Source organism: Aphelocoma coerulescens, chromosome 5 (genome assembly GCF_041296385.1).
Source record: "Aphelocoma coerulescens isolate FSJ_1873_10779 chromosome 5, UR_Acoe_1.0, whole genome shotgun sequence".
NCBI classification, from domain to species: domain Eukaryota; kingdom Metazoa; phylum Chordata; class Aves; order Passeriformes; family Corvidae; genus Aphelocoma; species Aphelocoma coerulescens.
This window is the reverse complement of record NC_091019.1, coordinates 18634680-18650229: the sequence shown is the minus strand read 5'-3', so window position 1 is coordinate 18650229 and position 15550 is coordinate 18634680. Positions and strand designations below refer to the sequence as shown.

Below are 15550 nucleotides of genomic sequence, written 5' to 3'. Positions count from 1 at the left end.
ATTCACATAAAGGAAAAAATCACCATTAGCTAAAAATATCTGAATGAAAACAAAATAGTGTTTCAAATGCCTTTTTTTCCTTGGCTCCCTCTGTTTTCTGTGGCCATTGACACAGCTTCTGATAGCTGCAAAAAACTGCCTGATTTCATATTAGTTTTTAAATAGCAGTGGGAGACATTTCCTTGAATTACATTTACGAAAAAAACCACAACCTGATAAATTTCTTTTGTAAACAATCCTTCCAAAGTCTAAGAAGAACTAGTGAATATATCAAGAAAAGGCCCAGTAAATGAGCTGTGAACGGAAACAGTGGCAGGCATGACATACTTTTTCCCCCCGCTTTCCAGAAGCTGCTCATTAAGTCCAGTTTTAAGTGGGGTGGAGACAAGCCACAGAAATTCCCAGGATAACACTGGTGTCTGATTAATGAGAAATGTAACATCCATTCAACAGACTTGTAAGGAAGATATGACTGTTGCATGCACACAGGCACATTACACCGTGTGTTTGCCCCAGAGCATCCTGCCCACCTGCTCCCTTCCTGTTCAACTCAAACCTTCCTAAAATTAGGACCATTTCTCCAGTCTCATTCAAAGTTTCCACCTTTATCTCTCAGCCTGCCAGTGCTGATTAAACAAAGAATTTAGGAGCGGAAATGAGTATATTCTGTGAGAGACACAGTCCAGAGAGCAGGAGGATGAGTACACTAACCCAAACAGAGCAGTGCCGGATGCTTTCACATGGGAAACCTTCTGCATCCTTTCTTACAGTAGAAATGAGCATAGAGAGGAAAGAATGACCTCCAGACGTAAGTCATCCTAAGAAAGTTACTTTAAAGGCAAAGCTGAAGATTTTGTAGTTTGTGTGCTAAATACAAACCCTCAGGGGTTTTCTCTTAAGTCTGCTTAGGTACTCTGCACACATCTGCTGGGTGAAAAGGAGCAGCATGTCTGTTTGATACAAAGCAAGGACAGAAACACACTATGTTATCCTGCACAACCCTTTAAAACATTTAAATACAAAAGACTAGAAAAGGAGGCCTGAATGCAATTCCCCATGTTCCTTGGGATGGCAGGAAGCTGGAAATGGTCCTTTAGCCCCCTCACAGCCAATGGGTTGTTCCAGCTCCAGCACATTTCAGCATTTTACAGTGCATCACACATGGCCAGGACCAACATTTATAAGGCTCTGTAAAAAAGTAAAACCCACCGAGTTGCCTGAGAGTGAAGTAATTCAATTGGCGGAAGTAATTCAAATGGCAAAACAGCATTTTTTTGAAATAAATCTATTTCAGGTGGATGTGGCTTGTTTCCAACACCAATTAATAGCAATACTGAATTCCTGGGTAGCTAAATTTGCAGCTTCTGCCCACTGGACTTTCATGTAATTAGACTAAAAACCTAAAAAAACTGACTCTCTCTGACAGAGACTACAAAAGCTGTATCCCCCTAATACAGACCTTTCTACACACACCCTTTTTGAAAGGATTTACATTCAAATTCATTTTGAATTTGGCAGTAAGAACTGCAGTACACAATTCTTCTGTCCACCATGGCCATATAACTGTTACAATTCAGCTTTTTTAGACGTGCATTCTTTGGTATCTACAGAGGTGCTTTAGGGAAGGGTAGCAGCAAATGCCCTGCTACAAGAGAAACAAGCTGGCACTCCCCTGCAAGACACTTTTGTTCATTTTCTGTAAAAAAAAAAAAAAAAAATACACCAGCTCTGCTGCTTCTTGTGCAAACTAACAAACTACCCTAATTCACAGCACTAACCCTCACCAACCTGCCCCCAAGGCCTGCTGCCCCCACCAACAGTAACCTTTTCCCTTTGAGCTCCCTCACATCCACCCAGGGTCCCCATCAGGGATGGCGTCCAAGCATCTCCAACTTGACTGCTGATGCTTATCCAGTGCCCAACCACTACTGTTCTAGTTAAGCCAGAGTCTTTTCTCCAACAGAGTGATCTCTGTATCAGAAAGCACCACGTGGAGTTACAATAAAAACAGCACTGCAGTTTCAAGCTGAGGCATCTCAGAGACAAAAATCAATAGGGAAGTTTGTAGCAAAAGGACAAAACAAAAGAGGATACAATGTTGTGTTTCCCTGAATTACTGTGCTTTGGACATAACACAGCATTCTTAATAGGTGACACGGAAAGCCATTCCTAAAAATTAGGAATATGTAACTTTTTGTGAACCCTAGACTATAGGGATGACTTTGGCCTTTTAAATCAACTTAATATCTCCTTTTTTCAAGCATCAACTTCTAATAATTTCTTTCTGCTACTGTATTCAACATCCAAGGGACACTTTTTTCTTGCATCTTCCCCCTACCTTGCTACAGGAAAGGACAAATCACTGGAATAGGGACCAGCAGTATCAAAAGAAAGCTGCTTTCTCATTTTTATACATTTGTACCAGCTGGTAATTCATCTTCTACAAAGCTGGGGATGGCTGAAATTTTGTTGCAAGGAAACCATGCTCTGTTTAATAACGAGAACAATCAAATGCCATGATTTGTAGGAAGCAACTTTTTTTCCTTGACCTTTTTATTACTGGCAAAATGTCAGCAGATTATTAAAGTGTGGAGAGCACAATCTATGATAAATAACCTTGTGTTGCCACACACCAGACCAAAACACCCCCTCCTCTCTGTCCAGACACATACCTTAGCTTTCCAAAACAGCTCTGATTTATAAAGAATTATAGATAGCTAACAGAGTCTGCATGCCAAGTGCAATACCGTGGGTGAACAGGGCTTGCTCAGTTCCTGGAAGCATAAACAAGGGGGGGAAGGAAGAAAAAGAGCAAGAGCCAGAATGCAGCCTTACTTCTGTATGTGACAGCTGCAAGATGACTGCTGACATAACATGTGATCTTCATTCTTACCTGAAGTATGGCAGCATGAAAAATTGGAAAGGACCCAGCAAAAAACCATAAGGCTGTCTCCAAGTCTTAAATCAACTGCAATGAGACTTAAGATGTTCAACCTACTTAACTAATCAAAGACATTTAAGGGATCACCTGATCATAGCCTGCAATAACTTAGAGGGAAAAGATGTCAGAAAGCTGGAAAAAAAGAAGGCAGAAAAATGCCAGATTTAGAGAGAAAGCACATATCTTTTGCTGTAAAGAAAACTACCATTTGCACACATTTCTGAAGAGCACAAAAGAATCACCAACAGAAATTTAAAGGTACTACCTGCCTTAGGAAAATGCTGTAACTCAACCAGAAAGTACTAGATTTAAGAATCCCAGGCTAAAATCCTGGCAGATGCAAAGTGAAATGACTGGGATAGGACTGATACATCTGGCTTTAAAATCCAGGATGCAAAGAAAAGCTGCATTGTCCAGAAAGCAAACTCCAGCCTTCCTACCTGAGCCCACTTTCTCACCAGATAAGCAACTTAGGAGATGACCACGCCAAGCATTGCAGAGCCTTTCTCCAGCTGCCCGAGCCCTGCACCTCACTGCGCTGTAATCAAGCAGCAGAGCAGCCAGCGACGGGCAGCTCGTGCTGCTTGTTAAACATTTCCAGCCCCAAACACTGCATTTCTTCTCCACTTAACTCTTCTAAGGTCCACTTCCAAATCAGCCTGAAGAAAATACTGTTTTACAGACTTCAGTAAAATAAAACCTTTTTATTATTTCATGTGCCGTTTCATTTCCTGGTACTCAAAGCTAAGTGGCTCAGATATTTACAGTACTGGGAGCCTCATCTGTAGCTCATCTAAGACAGCCTCACGGAGCCAACAGCTCACAGCGCAGTAGGACTGCCCATTAAAAACACTACGGAATAATTCCAGGCTTCCTATGGGCACCATCTATGCATGCAGCTCAGCTCATTTTCCACACATTATTAAAAGCTACACTACTTAACTCACCATTTAATTTTGACGTTAAATGAAAGCAAAAAGCATGACAAAAGAATGGTAGTGAAAATAAAGAAAGAAGCTGTACCTGAAGGCTTCCTAGTAGCTTTATCCAGAGAGTAAACAAGCATACTCTGGCTGGATCTGAGCCAGCAGACAATGCCAAATAGCCCCAAGAGGAGATCAGACCCTCTGCCTGCCCTCATAACAGAGCCCTGTAGGCCAACACAGGAAAATAAATAAAACCCAACCCCAAAACTTACTTTGTTATTTTTCTGGTGCAGACAGAGGCACAGAGGTGCAAGCAATCTCCCCACAGCTACAGGAGGTCTGTGATGGAAGCAGGAACTAACACTGATCTCCTGATTTCAAAGCCAAATGCCCTGACCACAAAATTATCCTACTTGCATTGCCTTGACCTGTCTCAATCCAGAAGAACCAAAATACTGGAGAAGGGAAGGAGGGAGAGAAGGGAAGAAAACAGAAGGTTTATCAGGAATATTTCTGGTCCTCCTGGGAGCAAACACTGTTTACACTGGTCCCTCGTAATTGCACTCCAATGAATTTAGAACAATGGTATGAAGTTTAGTGCTCAAAGTACTCAGCTTTCTGAGAGTTTAAGCAAGGCTGACACAGCCCTTTTCTTAAAGCAAGAAAAAGCCCCATATTACTTAATGCTTTTTATACAGGGGCCTGAAATGCTCAAGAGATTAAATAATTCACACACTGCCTTTCCCCAGGGTTTCACATCTAGCCCAGATCACAAGTGTCAAGTACAATCACATGTACTCTTGATAGACTTTGAGAGGTAAGAGCATGGCCCGAGTGCAACTCCCAGGAGATAAATGCTTGTATGGGATAAGTCCCTGTGGATCATCTTAGCAGGAGTCCTACCAGGACAGAAAGAAATACTGCACAGAAGTGGTGTCTCGGACCCTAGGGTACAGAGGTGAATATACGAGGGAATATATTTTGGTTTTCCCCTTGGACAGCATCAACTTCCAAAGACGCAGTGAAAGCCTGCCCCAAATAAATCACTTTCATCCACATGGAGAGACAGGTTGTGCTTACAGCAGCTCCACCTTAAAAATAAAAGATGCCATTCTCAATTGCATCAAATATGCCAAGACAGTGAGCTGGTGTGTTTTTACATGGGGTACACAACTGCACACCTACCTTGTGATCTGCTCAGGCTCTCAAACAAGGGGGGCAGAGGGAAGCAACAGCACCAGCTGCCGCAGCTCCAGCATGGGAAGAGCAGCAGAGGCGGGTGCTGGCGGATGGCACGGAGAGCTGGGGTGCACCCACTCAACCTGCCCAGGGACTCAAGATGTTGCAACTTGCTCCAAGCAGAAAAGAGCAGCAAACCACGGCTTTCTCTGCAGTGTGGGCAAAGCACGGAGGGAGCAGAGCCTCCGGGGAGCCATGCTCCACTGCAGTGCCTTCAGAGCTGCAATGGCATTTGCTGTGTGTGCCCCTGCTTGTGTAGCTTCAGGCTTGGCTGGAGGGTGCAATCTGCTTCTTCACGCTATTTCCACAGTCATTTTCACTTGGAGTGCCTGCTGTTTCCTTTCATGAACTGCTGCATCCCTGAGGTACAAAGGGCAGAAAACTCTTCTAGCAAAACCTGGCAGTCAGCAATAGAGGGGAAAATAAATTATTAAGGACCACATTGGGGCAGGTTTTCTTTCTATCTGTCTTGAGCAAAACTTAAATCACTTCTGCCTTCCCCCATCATGGCTACGGTAATAATGCACAACTATTCATTACCCTCATCTTAACTAGAAAAGCCTCCTTCAATTTAGCACTTAATATAATTACAGTAAATTAAATAGTGTCTAGAAAAAGTCTTACTTTTTCAGAGCTATTATCTTACCTCTATGAAACTCTATCAGTTAAAAGTGAAGCTAGCTATTAAACAATAAGGGTTTGTAGCTATTCAGTGAGCAGAAAAGTGAGGTGTTCAGTGGAAAATTGTTCAAATTCTATTTCTAAATTCAATACCACATCTCCAAGGGAAAATGGGTGAATCTCATTAATGATATCACAGCGTCCCTCTCGCAGTGCAGAGATAGTACTCGAGCACCAATTCTCTGTTCACTTTCCTTCACCCCAACAGTTTTCTTTTCTAATATGAGGGGGAAAAAATCTGCATTTTATAAAATCACAAGGCAAATTATTGCCTTTGTGTGCTTTCAGCAAAAGCTCTCTCTGGCTAATGATGCATCATTAATCTGATTTCTGCAAGAGACATACAGGATAAAAAGAATTGGCTGCCATGAAGTCAATGGGAAAACACACAGACTTTGAGAGGGTCATGATAAACAAAAACCAAAAGCCATAAATTTCCACACTGCTACTCTGAAAAAAAATAAAAATACAAAGCATCTACAACAGGTACTCAAGAGAGCCTTTTGGTAAATGGTTGTTCTGTGTTCTTCTAAATAAATCAAATGCTGGCTTGATAATACTTGGAGTGATACTAGAAGCATTATTTTTAACACAAGCATACCAGCCATCAGGCATAAAATATTAAGCAGGAGACATCTTTAATATATTGTTTTTCAACAACTGGAGGAACATTAGCAATAATTAGCAGCCAGCACTGTAACTGCTCTCTGCTAACTGTGCATCTTGTGGGTAACAGCAAGTCTTATGTTAACACAGTGATGTCAGCTGACAACAGCTTTATGGCACAGATATACAGCATATTGTGCATTTCTGGGAAAAGGAACCTTTAGTGCTGTGGGAATTAATATGGTTAAATTGCTTCTGAGTCACAGCCTGTTGTTGCTCAATATTTCTCAACTTGGTCCCTACCTACCTTTTATTTCCTCATGGGGATGCACCTGTTCAAAGAGAATAAAAGTTCCACTGTTGCACCCACTGTCTTAGCTCATTTAGACAAGTTATTCAGCATCTTGCTTACATAATGAGATTATTTTTATTTATATTGCAGAACAGCCCAGCAGAATCCAAGACAATGCTGCACTAAATATTGTGTGAATTTACAATAAGAGACCTTGACACCAAAGAACACATAATCCAGGCAGAGAGAGGATGAAAAAGGCGTGGAAAGGTGATTGACACACCCTGGCCATATACCTTCTCAGGGTACTCAGAAATGAGAGACCCTACACTACACTTCTCAGATATACTCATGGCTAGGGGATCACCCAGCTTCTCAGCACACCTCACCCCCTTGGAAAAGAAAGCTTTCAGCACCTACGCTGAGGGATTCCACAAGCCAGAACTTGAACACCAGCTTGGGAAAAACTAGGTTAGATGCCTGACAGTCTAGGCTTGGTTTACACAGCCTCCAGCCCTGTCCACAAGTGGAGCTCCCCAAGTCTACTGCAATGCATAGGTGTATGAATAAATGAGTGCAGGTATTAAAAAATGAGTGCAGGTGTGCCAAGGTGCATCCCATGACCTGGAGTCCAGAGAGAAATGCAGGCAGTAACAGCAGTTTGATTACAGGCAACAAAGCCTGGGTGGCTCGTCAGTCAAAAAAACCCCAAAACAACCAAACCAAACCAAAACCCCCAACCCCACAAAACCTCCTCAACAACCAAGAAATTGGGCCTCATTTGCATCCACTGAACCTGAATTAAAACAAAACAATCTTATACATGATTATACACATTCTTATCAAATTAGATCTCCTCTTCAATGAGAAAGGTTACAAAGTCAGAGCAAGACAAGGAGGCTGGGCCAAATGACATGTTAAAATGGAAAGAAGGAAATTACTACAAAGGAAACTGTAAAATACAAAGACTGTGTATTTCATATCTAACACACCTGTGTCCTGCTCTAGACTGACAATAACAGAACTCCATGGAAGGCAGTTTAAATTACTGCCTTGCCCACTAGCACTGTAATTTGTAGGGTGCATTCAGTGCTCACTGAAAGCCTTCATAGTCAAGTAAGGATTTACAAATTTACAAAAAAAAAAAAAAAATTGCTTAGACCTGAACTGTCTTTGACCCACATATGAAAGAAAAGGTCATGAAATGATCTGCAAATCCAGATTACTTTCCTTAGTAGGGTAAGGGAAAAAAAAATAATTCACTGTATCAGCAACTGTCAGGCTTGCAGCAGTGCATGAGGTTCTTTTTCGAGGCAACACAGCAAGAAAAGACAGAAAGATTCATCTTATAAAATGGAAATCTCATTTATTTGCATCCATGCCAGGAGCTTGCCAGAATAATCACCCTGACAGAGCATTAATTCCAGTGGCAATTTCACATTCACATTTCAGGGGTTTTACAGATGAGCCAGCAGCAGCTCCCCAAATGAGCTGTGCAATGTTTGATAAAGTGTATAAAAGCCTTGGTGACCTCCTACTACTACATAAAAGTGATTCTCTCCTGATGCTGAAGTCATACCAAAAAGAGAAAGTACAAAAATATCAAAACAATAACAAAAAAAAATTAAATGGTTCTTTTCATTCTGCCAAGATTACTCACAATGATCAACAGTTACCGACACCTGCAATGGAGTAGAATTCCCTTCGTCTCCTTACTGGGACGTGGCTATATATTGCTTCGAGGAGAGAATTCCCCATCATTTTTATCTGAGAAAAGAGCAAATCAATTCAACAAAGCAATCCTAGCATAGGCTTTGCACTCTTAACTGGCATCAAACAACACAGATAACAAAAGCCAAGCTGTTTCTGCAGTACTGCAGGTCGGAAGGAACAATGACACTACAACAGTTGTCTGGAACAAAATTCATTAGCATGACAATTAAAGTGCTTTTTAGAGCAATCTCATGATTTTGCCGAGAGAAAACTGAAGGACAGCTAGCAGGACACAGCTTTTGTGCCTGAAGTGCTGGGATGCAGAAGGACCAAGTTCACATTTAAGCTTTCCACTCAACACAGAACGAGACATTTCATCCCTCGATGCCTCTCTGCCACATCTGATAGATAAGCAGCACGTCTGCTTTTATCTCGGCCTCTGCTGATCGATTTAGACAGCACACCCTTCAGGACTCTACTACAGTAGCATTCCAGTTTGGGAATACACACAAAATAGCTATTACATTATTCCTTGGGGGTACAATTTCACATTGATTGATTCACTGACAGATTAGATAGGATGAAGCAGGCAGGCTCCATGTTGATTCCCCCCCCCCCCCCCCCCCCCAAGGAGAGCTGCACACGTCCCAGTTTATTAAGGATGTGAGTATTTCTCTCTTGCCTTTAGCGGGTTAATTTTTCTTTGATGCTATAATCATGCAAACTGGGTTGCCAAAACACTCAAACTCATAAAGCCCTGCAGTCAATTCCCAGTAAGTTGAAGCTTGGCATGGAGTTTAACAAAACACATAGAAAAACTACTATCAAGAAGATTGCCAGCATGGTAAAGTTATTGATATTGGAACAGAGCACAGACCTCAGTGACACATTGCAAAAAGAAAGCCCAGGTATACAGCTGGCTGTTTATTAAACAAAGAGGAGAACTGAGCCTTTTCAATTCAGACTTTAATTTATACACCTATAAATCCTTCAATCTGAAAGGAGTGCAAAGGAAAAAATGGCACAATTTCAACTGTAGCTCTACAAACTCTGAGACTAAAGAACAAGGGATATGCCCATGGTTTTTTTGCAGCTTGAGAGAAATTAAAAAGCACCACCACACAAGCAGCTGGACTATTCTAACCTAAAAAAAAAAATAAATCCCCTTTTCACATCACTCCCCTTCTGTGACGGACAGAAACCATTTACAGGTAACTCTTACTAGCCTGCTGTTAGCTGCTTCCAATTTTGCAGAATATTCCCTTCTTGTCCCTTGATCTTTTTGTATTACACAGATGCATATACAGTTCCTAGAGCTACCTGATGCAAGCACAACACTCCCACGCCTTGAGCAGAGAAAGAGTATTTCAATAATTAAAAAATGTGGAAACCTGGGCAGTTTGTACACTGCTCCTTAGTCCTCCACAGAGGCTCAGCAGCTACTTATCAAAAGGGTGTTTTTCAGGATGGTTGTCTCCTTCCTCTTTCATTGCATGACCAGAAAGAGCCACAGTGGTGGGGAGGAGCTGGGATGAAGGCAGAACGTGTGATTTGGACACAGCCCTGCACAATTAAATGCACCACAACCACACAGCTCCAAAATGAGGGCTGAGCAGCACCTGGGAGGAGTTTGCTCTGTCTCAGACGCCTGGTGCTCCAAAGCACAGCATAAACACAATGACAGTCAGGAGTCTGCATGAGGAGTGAGCAAGCCCAGACCCACACTGAGACATGCTGGCAGAGCAGGTCACCGTCATTCCTGCCCAAACTCGCGTGTATTTGCCATTTGGATTGTTCCCATTCCCTGAGCTGCTTCTTGTGTTTCCTTTACCTTAGTAACCACAGCAGGCATGCACAAACACCTACAAAGTGCTGCCAGAGACATCTCATGTTGAGGAGTGGAGGCGTGAGGAGCAGCCTTTCTGGTTGAGAAAACACTGTGCTATTAATGCTCCAAAGGCAGGGAGGTCAGGAGAAAAAACACTAAATGCAGCTTTTCCCCCAAATAAAACAGGAGATCAAATAGCACAAACCTGTGCAGTTGCACAGGGAGGCCTGTGCTCCGCAGCTCGGAAGCAGCAGGGCCCTGCTGACACACTTCAGGGCAGTTTCATTTTTACCTCTTCAGCCCCAGATCCAGCACTAGAAGACCTTCAGCACTGGCAACACTGACAATCTCAAAATTGCCTCCAGCAGATAACAGCTCTCTTGGACATGAAGTGAGTCTAACCCAATTCCGATTAGCGTTAACCAAAATTTTTATGATCTATGAACATAGTAAGAATTAGTCGGGTCTCAGTTTTGCTCTGAGCACAGCACACTGATTTCAAACACTGCACATTACAGATTATAGGAATGGCCTTTCCCTAGAGATATCCTGGGTTCCAAACCACAGCACTGTATCAGACAGAGAGCCATTTTGCTCCTGCTGTAGCCAAGAAAGCACCTTGCTAAATATCTAATCCAGCAATGGAAACTGAACCACCTGTACTGTACAAGCCTCCCTCCCACTCACCTGATGAATCAGTGTTGCAATAAGGCACATGAAAATTAAATTAAGCACCATGAAAAGATTAGAGCAGTAAATCCGTTTTTCAGTTACTTTCATGCATCACCATGATTAAATCATTCCTTAGGTTCGCTTTGTCCACTTCAAACCAAAATAGGCGGTGGGCAGGACTATGGCCTGCATTTTCTCCCTGGAATCAGAGAACTGCTGTCTGTACCTCCATCAGTAGTGCCACAAAGTAACCCCTGGAGCTGAAACTGACTCCCCTGCTGCCCCTACGCCCTTTCAGCCCAGCTCAGCTGTCCCGTTGCTTGCCCTGCCGGGATGGGGACACTCCCAGGGTCACCTACCATCCCACTAGGAGCTGCCCAGCCGAGAACACCCATTCTTCTCTTCTGGCAAGAGAACTTACCACACACAAAGCCTGGCTTGAGGCTTCTGTCTCTCCCTCCCCACTCACACCTCTTTGGAAATTTGCTGCCAAGGAGGAAAGGTGGCAGCTGGGGACACATCCAATGTAGTGGCTGTTCTCTGCTGTACAGACATTGCTGAATACTGTTGTTATCTCGTACATCAGTGCAAGGAGGGGGAAGGAATATTTTGACAACAAAGATACTGCTGCAGCTGGATGAAATGAGGTGACTACGCAGTTTAAAGAACTTTCCCCCTCACTTATGTTAAACAATTGTTTCACACTACAACACTTTAGGTTTGCATAGCACTTGAAAAATATGGTTTCTGATCCAGCAGACAGTTGCACGTGCTTATATTTTTATTTCTCTAGGAACACTGCCTTGCTTCACTTAGTGCAAGCTAAAAGCATTTCCAAATGCAGGTTTCCAAAATCTGGTTTTTAGATAGCGATGCTTCTGGTCTCCACTGTGGTATCTGTCAAAGCGCCTATAGGAAAGGTAATTACTATTGTCAATTAAATGCAGCCAATTAGTAACAGTGCGGTCTCCTTACTAGTTCCTCACCATGCTGGAAGAAGTACATTAAAAATGCGTTCCACCTACCAGATATTCCCACATGTCTAAAGAAATCAGGTCTCCTTGACAGCACGCCATCCACACGCCACATCGGCCTCTTGCTGGCCCCCCAGCCCTGCCATGCCGAGATGTCGGGGGGCAGGGGGGTCACCCCACAGCTCCCATCGCCAAACCCCAAAAGGCACACGTAGAAACGGCGACGCACAACCTGGGCACAAAGCACGGGCAGAGGCGGCAGGGTTACCCTCCCAGCGCTCAGGCCCTCACCAAAATCACGCCGCTCGCAAGACGACGCTGGGGTACCACGTTACACTTAAAAATAGGCAGCGCGGGGTACAAGCAGAACAGCTAGCATGGGAGGCGGGGGAATGGCTTTATTGGGATAATTTAGGGCGGGGGGTGGTTTATGCTTTTATAGAGTATTTCGGGGAGGATGGCTTTGGGGGGTTCGGGGGAGGACGTGGCTTTTGGGGGCAGGGGGGAAGCCCGGCGCGTCTTACCTGGCCGGGGCGGCCGAGCCCCCGCGCGGTGCCGCCCTCAGCACGCCGCTCCCCGCCGCCGCCGCCGCATCGCCGGGACACGCGTGGGACGGGAGCGGGGACACGCGTGGGCCCCGCCGAGCCGCTCGCTCCCCCGGCGGCACGGAAAGCGCGCAGCGCCGGGCCGCGGCCGGACAGCTGCTCGGGGGAGGCGGCGGCAGGAAATACCAAAAGACTGATCCAACCACGCTAGGGAGAGAGGGAGGGAAGAGAGGGGGGAATGGAGAAGAAAAATAGAGGGAGAAAAAATAAAAACGGAGGGGAGGGAAAAAAAAAAAAAAAAAAAGGAAGGAAAGGAAAGGAAACGTGCAAAATCCGGGCGGGATCGGCGCGGCGCGGAGCTGGCGCGGTGCTCGGCTCCCCGCGGGAGCGCCCCCGGGGAGCTCCCCGGCCTCTCCCGGCCGGAGCTCGGCTCCCTTCGGTTTGTTATTCCCCCCACACTCCCCGCAGTTTGTTTCTTTCTTCTCGGCACAGGGAGAGCCTGAAGCCAAGGCAGAGTAAATAAAGCAAAACCACCAACCTCCTAAACAAGAATCAGGCGGACCCCCCGGCCAGCAGGCAGCAAGCCATCCCTGGGGTTCACTGACGCCACGCGCAAGATAATGGAGAAAAGCCAACCTGGGGGAATCACCACGGCGAAGCCCTGCAGCTGCAGGAGCAGTTTGTCTCAGCATCCAGCCACACGCCGACGCCGTGGCTCAAAGGCGCCCATGCAATATGCAGCCCTGACACGCAGCTGGGCACGCTCCCAGCTTCGCCTGTGCATCCAGAGCGAAAAATCAATCCCATGGCAAGCACGGACCCCTAAGCTCCTCCAGACGAGGAGGACAGTCCAATCATCGCATCCCTGGCCGCAGCCTGCCTGCCCTTCGGGGGAGGCATGACTTTACAGGCAGCAGGGTATCTGGTAAAGCATCACGGCAGAAAAGGACCCAGCCACACGCATTTAACTGCTGCTTCCTCTCGCCTTCACTCTGTGGGTCCCACGGTTCAGCACTGGACCAAAAACAGGAAGCCAAGCAGGACTTCACACTGCCTTCATCTCCATGGGAAAAGGGTAGCAGAGTTAAAAGGCACCCAAACTTTCTGAAACCAAAATCACATGAAGGGATAATGTGACCAACATAAGTCTGACTTGCATCACTAAAGTCTGAATCACCCATGTACAGCTGAAGCTTTGGTGCAAAATACAGCATGAAGCTCAGACTCATGTGAAACCAGAAGCCTTAAATCATGTGCCTGAAGTGCTCTGCTACCCCACCCTTCACAGAAAAAGCCAGCTCCTTTTTAGTATGTGTAGCCTCTAAACCAAGACAAAGACCACTAGCTCTGATGTTCCTCATACTACCCAGGAAGCCAGCTTCCAGTGCTAAAAAACAGCAACTCATTACTTGAAAAGGTCTCCCAGATCTTAATGAAAAATCCTGAATTCACCCAAAGCTGCAAGCTCAGATTTGACCAGGGCACAATTTCTCTTGCTTACCGCCTCCAGCCAACTCCAGCCCATGCACAGACTACAAGGCTTCACCCTGCATCACTGATATTCATTTACCTAATGCAGTAGAGGTAGCTGATTTTCTCCTAATGAGCTCAGTGGGACATAGAGCAGAATGCACTATACCTAGCTAGGAGTAGAGCTTGGTGCTGGAATGAGAAGTCACCATCCATTTTTGCTCTTTCCTGGAAGTTCTAGGACAAAGCAGAACTATAAACAGATCATAAACTATGAACAGCTCACACACCCTAAGCTGTCCCTGCTGTTCAGGACTCACCATAGCCCTTCTCTACCCTGTAAATAAGCCCCTGAATCACTTGCATAGGGCAGGTGATTTTAAGTTCACCTGTATTTGTTGTGATTTCTGCCATCATCCACAAGGTGTGGAGAGTTGTCATGATTCCAGCTGCCTTCAAGTTAGTCAGGATTTTGACTTAATCCTCACCAAAATTTCACCCTGTGGGCAAGCCTGTACTGTGCAATGGGGCAGGGCACTGCATGGAGATGCCAAGGCCTCTCATCACCCTGGGCACTGCCAGGTTGAGCCACCCTCTTAGAGAGCAAAGCAGCTCAGCCTGCCTCATACTGCCTTCTCACTCTCCCTGCTGCCTCCTGTCCTGTCTGTTCCAGGCCACACTGGGATCCTTTCTGTGTCCTCCACTCCATTTACCCTTCTGCTTTTAGAGTTGGAACATTCAAATGCAGCCAGGTAGTTTGCCAGCACCTTGTCTGGTACAAATGGCTTTCTAACTAAACCATGGACTTGACATTGGTCTGGCAGTCTGTATCCAGACTGGCTTTGTCCCACTGTGGCTTCTCGGCTAGTTTGGTACAGAGATCTACAGTTTTTCGCATCCTACATGAACCTCAGTGGGACTTAGAGTTCACTTCCCAGGGATTTCCATTTTAAACATTTTTAAAACCCTTCTAAAAGTGCTTTGGTGAAAGATTTCTACTAAATTATTTTCTTATCAGGCAGTCATTCCATGATTATTAGTGTTTCTTCTCTTCACTGCCACATTGCCACACACCACTCATTTGATAAAAAACTAAGCATCCAAAATTATTTCTGTCAAAACAGTTAGAGACCCCCATAAAGAATAATACATTATGTTTTCCTATGTGCTCTAGGACAGTGCATGTGGCATTAGTGACATGGATACACAGAGCAAAATGCTTGTCAGTTAGGGCTGAGGACCCTTCTGGCTTCAGCTCTCCTTTGCAAGAAATCAGTGTTCCTTTTAGGGGGTCTGCAGCTGTGTTATTTCCTTTGGGCATTTGCCGGTGTTTGCAACACTGGACCATCTGAGAAAATTTACCTCAGACTGATGCTTTGCATCATGCAGCCACGGCATTTCTTACGGTCCAGGGAGCCCTGAACTTGCATTTGGTGTGTCTTCAGGCCTTGCACCAGATGGGTCCTCTGAGTCTGGGTTAGAGCAATCCATCACTTCCCTGTCTGTCAAAGCTGGGACCTGGACCTGTTATCCCCTTTATAAGTCCCCCACAGAAATGTGAGGACCAAACAAGGCAAACACTAATATTTTTAAAGACCATTTTTCACAGCCCTCTAGTGTCTGTTCTGTTAACAGGCATTCAGAGGACACATCTGCTGGTTAT

General features: G+C 44.9%; 1 protein-coding gene across 4 annotated transcripts in view; it reads right to left on the bottom strand.

Moving 5' to 3' along the window:
* Positions 1–13307, bottom strand: part of OSBPL5 (oxysterol binding protein like 5) — a 157669-nt gene extending 144362 nt beyond the window's left edge. For 2 of the 4 annotated variants that reach the window (XM_069016918.1, XM_069016919.1), the window contains exons 1-2: positions 12397–12482; positions 11924–12104 (exon numbers count right to left, since the gene is read on the bottom strand). In XM_069016918.1, coding sequence (XP_068873019.1) covers positions 11924–11974 — 51 coding nt within the window. In that variant the 5' untranslated portion in view covers positions 11975–12104; positions 12397–12482. Of the gene's footprint in view, positions 1–11923; positions 12105–12396; positions 12593–13053 lie in introns of those variants that run through there. The other 2 variants (XM_069016920.1, XM_069016922.1) reach the window with 2 other exon arrangements.
* Positions 13308–15550: the final 2243 nt, after the last annotated feature.